Source organism: Solanum pennellii, chromosome 10, assembly GCF_001406875.1.
Source record: "Solanum pennellii chromosome 10, SPENNV200".
NCBI lineage: Eukaryota > Viridiplantae > Streptophyta > Magnoliopsida > Solanales > Solanaceae > Solanum > Solanum pennellii.
The window spans coordinates 62,762,142-62,767,577 of record NC_028646.1 but is presented as its reverse complement, the minus strand read 5'-3'; the positions used below and the strand labels follow the sequence as shown (position 1 = coordinate 62,767,577).

General features: G+C 27.0%; 1 protein-coding gene across 1 annotated transcript; it reads left to right on the top strand.

The window, feature by feature from the left end:
• The first annotated feature begins 2,445 nt into the window (after positions 1-2,445).
• LOC107001466 (ethylene-responsive transcription factor ERF109-like) lies at positions 2,446-3,233 on the top strand. The gene has a single exon (XM_027912185.1). It carries the CDS (start codon positions 2,649-2,651, stop codon positions 3,033-3,035), a length of 387 nt encoding a protein of 128 aa, XP_027767986.1. The 5' UTR covers positions 2,446-2,648; the 3' UTR covers positions 3,036-3,233.
• The last annotated feature ends 2,203 nt before the right edge of the window (positions 3,234-5,436 follow it).

Here is a 5,436-nt window from a genome sequence, read left to right as displayed (position 1 = left end):
TTAAGTCCATTTAACTAAAATAATGATCATATTATTTTTTAATTTTTTTATATGTTTATTAAGAATAAATTTTCATAGTTAAAATCTTTTATTATAATTAAACTTTTTATTTTTTTATGTTATGAAGAATACATTTTAAAAATGTACTATAATTTTATCAATTTTGAATACTTATAAACACATATATTAAAAAAAATATTGATATACAATTCACTCATGAACGCTAATTTACATTAACTAATAATAAGTTGTATGATAAATCAATAATATTAAAGGTCGATTAATTATTAAAAAAATTATTTGGGTGCTTTGAAATCCATATATATTTACAATATCGTTTTTAAAAAAAAAATTGTAACTAAATAATATTATATTTTTTATCCATTACAAATATTAAATGCCTCAAAAGTCTCCTTAAATTTTAGTTGATATGACCAGTCATCAAATCATCACGAAAATAATAGACCTATTCAATTCATTAAACTTATGTCTCTACAAAATAAATATATAAATTGCATGAGAATTTTTTATGAAGATTATAAGAAAAAAAATTAAAAAGTCTCGTAACTCTATATATTGTCACAAAAAAAAATTCAATGAAAAAATCTCTGTGTGCACTTATTACCTGATAATTTTAAAATTCCTAACTAAATGATTTGAAAATTTTAAGCAATTTGTTTTTTGTAAAAGTATTTAGATAAATTTGTAAGGTTGATGGTAAGAAAGAGAAAATTATTATTTATCTTTTTTTATTTTTATTTTTATTTTTTATTCTTTTATATTATATTATATTATAATATAACTTTTCATACAATTAAACATCAATAAATAAACTAATAATTAATTGAATTTCCTGATATAATTCAATAATATACATATTATATGGGGAAAATGCACAACTAACCCCCAACCTATACCCGAAATTCCAGAGACACACTTATACTATAATAAGGTCCTATTACCTCCCCGAACTTATTTTATAAGTAATTTTCTACCTCTTTTCGGCCTACGTGACACTAACTTGAAAAAAAAAGTCAACCAGCGTTGGGTCACATAGGCCGAAAAGAGGTAGAAAATTATTAATAATATAACTTCAGGGGGTACTACGACCTTAGTATAGTATAAGTGTGTCTCTGAGATTTCGGGCATAGGTTGAGGGGGTACTTGTGCATTATTCCTATTTTATGAGATTAATATACTCTAAATAAAGATTAAAATTTTATTTTTTATAAATATTATTCACTTACTATTTTCTTTATAAAAATGATATTATAAGTATATGTGGATTTCAAATCACTCAAATAATTATTTTTTAAATAAATAATCGACCTTTAGTATTATTGATTCATTTTACAATTTATGATTAATTAAAATAAATTAGTGTTCATGAGTGATTTGTAAATCAATATTTTTTTGAATGTATGTATTTATAAGTATTCAAAATTTATGACAGTATGGTATGTTTTAAAAATGTATTCTGCGTAACATAAAAAAATAAAAAGTTTAATTATGATAAAAGATTTTAAGTATGAAAATTTATTTTTAATAAATTAACTAAAAAAATTAAAAATAATAGGATCATTATTATAGTTAAACGAGTTTAATGAATTAAATTAGTCTATTATTAAAAAAATTTTTTGATGACATGTCATGCCAACTAGGAGAGAGTGATGCTTTTGAAGTGTCAAGTATATTTGAAAGAAAATAGTGATAGTTGAATTTTTTTTTTGGCCTAAATAAAGCATGAATGATATTTCAAAGCAATTCCCTCAACTTGGATGATCATTTGAAAAATTAACTCATACTTTTAATAACAATTAAAGAAGTTGGGACATTAATTGTTTACCTGAGTCGTCGCCCTCCTCCTCTTCGAAGTTTGTACGTTTTGCCGACTTAAGAATATTAAACCCTTTCTCTGACTTAGTTAATTCAATATTATACCTTGGCTAATTGTGTTGAAAATTAAGTAACTTATGGCCTTGACCCATTAACCACTCAATAAATAATAATTATTTAATAAATATTCGTCAACTGAATAATCATAGTTATCGAATAGTTTTAAATTCTCATTCAAAATTTATAAAAAAAGTCAAAATAATTTTAGTATTCAAATTAACCTAATGGGTCATTACAAAAATAAACCAAAACGAATCAAATTAATTTGATCTAACATACGATGCACACTTTCTGAAACCGAATATCGAATACAACCGATATTTGATAGAATATTGACAAGGAGGAGAATGGATGTAGAAAAGTTGGTCCTCTTTGCTTGGAACCGACCAGACAGGAAGATGTCTCCTTTGTTATAATCATTCTCTTCCAACAAATCGAAAATCCCACTTGACCACAAAATCAAACAAACGCGTGTACTCATCCCTATTTAAAACCAAATAACTTGGAAAACCATGTGAACACCAAAGAACAAAAATTTTCTCTGTTTTTTCAAATTTTCAACAATGCAGAGATCAACCAAACTCAGTGATGAAGAAGAGTTTTCAATCATGGTTGCTGCCTTAACCAATGTGATTACAGGTACTTCTCTTGATGCCGCAATTTCAGTACCTGAGTATGTCTTATTCTATTGAGCAACATTTATTTTGTGTTTCGACCGAACCAGAGTGTTGTCAATTCTACAAAACATATAAATGGTTGTTTACGATGCTACGGCTGGTGTTAACAACAACAATACATTAAATTTTGTTGCAAAGAAGAAGAAGAATAATTACAGATCATTGGGAAAATGGGCTGCGGAAATTAGAGATCCAAGAAGGGCAGCTAGAGTATGGCTTGGAACGTTTACTACAGCTGAAGATGCAGCTAGAGCTTATGACAAAGCAGCTATTGAATTTAGAGGTACACGAGCTAAGCTTAATTTCTCATTTGCAGATTACACTTCAATTCAACAACACAATACTACTACTACTACTACACCCATGCAAGTGACAACAATAATCAGCGCCCTCGCAGTTACAACAAGTAATGAACACAGAAGAAGAAGAGTTGTGGGATCAATTGATGAATTCGGACAATGAACTTCAAGATTACTTTGATGGAGAATCTGAGAAAACTGAGGGAGCTGATGATTTTGATGGCAGCTTGCCTACCAACTTCAACGAATATTGACAAACATTGTTCACACAAGGAGGAGTAACAACGTTATCCTCTGCCCTTCAGACCTTACCTTATTATACTAATCTATCAATTTCACTAATATTTAGGATTTCGATGACTTCAACTACCTCTAGTAGTTATATCTTTAAAAGAGCACACAATATTATATTTATTATTTCATTAGTCCAGTGGCGTAGTCACATATTGTCAAGGGTGTTCAATCCTTCGTCGAAAAAAATAGCATATATATAAGTAAAATGATATACGAAATGGTTAAATAACTTATTTTGGACACCCTTAAAATAATAAATTGCTATTTTTGGACACCCTTTAAGAAATATCTGACTTCGCCACTGCCTTAGTCGGTTGGTCATGCGATATGAAATTATAAAATAAAATTAATGTTTGGATATGTGATTTCATGCTGATTATTTCATATCAAGAGATGAAATTCCAGATTCTCCAAAAACCATGATTTGAAAATTTCAAATTATGATATGTGATTTTTCAAATACAAAAATTGACCCACAAATTTATATTTTGTAAAAATATAACACATTTAATTCATATATAATATATATCTACTAGCCATTTATTTCATATCATTATTTTTTAAACCATTTATATCTCATATAACAGTTATTCTCTCCAATATAAAATTATTTTACTTCAAATCAATTCTTAATTTACTATTTTATATTCACAAAATTCATTATCTTTAAATCAAATTTATTACTATTTCACTCAAACTAATGTTTCATGATAATAAAAATTTCATAATTATATTGAGTGGACGAGACTAATCACTTTGGCATTTATTTGCGAAAATAATTTCCTTAGCTACTAACAACTTAACATTACACTTATGTTCAAATTTTTTTTATTGAATTAAAGTTTGATCAATAATTGTTGTATTTTTTAGAATAACTTTGTAAAAGTATAATGCTATTTTGTAAACTTTTATTTGGTAAGATAGTATAAACAATTGGGACAGTTTTGATAGGTTTCTAACTTATGGAGTTTTTATGTTTATGAAAAAATATATAACTTAGAAATGTTAGTTTTATGACACACTCACATTAATATTATTTTGATTTAATATTTAATTACTAACTAAATTCTAATTCTAATTGGATAAGTGGATAAGTGGGGAAGTGGGAAAGTGGAGAAGTTATTTCAACTACCCATTAAGTCTTCCACTTAACCTATTATCTCTTCCAACTATCCATTATCTCCATTGCTCACCATGATGGAAAGGTGGGAATGATGTTAAAACACACTCTATTTTGAAGGGTCATCTCTCTGCCATAAAGATATAGTCTTATCCATCAAAGTTATACATAAAGTATAAGGCAAGAGAGAGAAACAACTTCTAAAGAACCAAAAGAAAAGACTTCCGCTCAATCAAGTCATGAATCATAATGACAGATTCAGCTATGTATTCTTGATTGAAATGATTAAATATATGTGAAAATCATATAGTTCTACGATCCTGAATAATTGATAGGATTTCTAAATGTTAGATTGTTTATGTTTTCACAATCATTAAAAATCACTTTTATGTGGTATCAAGAGTATGATTTAGGAACTAGTGATTTTTCATAAAATTAATGTTTTCCTTGTGTGAAAACGGTAATAGGTAGTATTAAGTGAAATATTATTCTTTATAATGATGTATTTATTTTGAAATTATGCATTTGAGATTAGTTAATCACCAAAGTGGTCTAATCTTTGAAGAATTTATTCAAAATAATAATGACTAAATGTATATTCAATTATCCATTATTTTGATGCTTATAACTGATATAACTTGTGGATATATTGAAGTTTTTGGTTGTAATATATTTAGGGATCACCCAAAGGTTGATTATTTTATTTTATAACCATTGAACATTAATGAGATAATTTAGATGTGTTGTGAGTTTTATTTATTTGTCCAAATATAATAAATATTATAGATTGACACATTTAAAATTATTGATTTACGTTAAAGTCACATCTAAGTATCATTATTTCTAAAGTAGAATTTTGATGTTTCGCCCAAAGGAGGACATCAATATATACATTTTAGAATTTATAAACCATTTCTGAATTTGATAGTAAGTTAAAATTCATAACTCAAAGTATTAACAAATGAGTACATTATATTTGCAGCATTTGCTCTTCATACGCACTCTGCCTCTGTTACGACCTTTAACGGTCTTAGCTTCTCAGATTGGTGCGAACATATCAAATTCCATCTCGGAGTTTCAGATTTTGATGTTGCACTTTTCATCGAGAAGCCAACTGCTATTACTGAAACTAGCAGTACTGAAGAAAGGT

Bases quoted from the DNA above. Each gene is read 5' to 3' on its own strand.
- LOC107001466 (XM_027912185.1), top strand. From the start codon at position 2,649: ATGGTTGTTTACGATGCTACGGCTGGTGTTAACAACAACAATACATTA.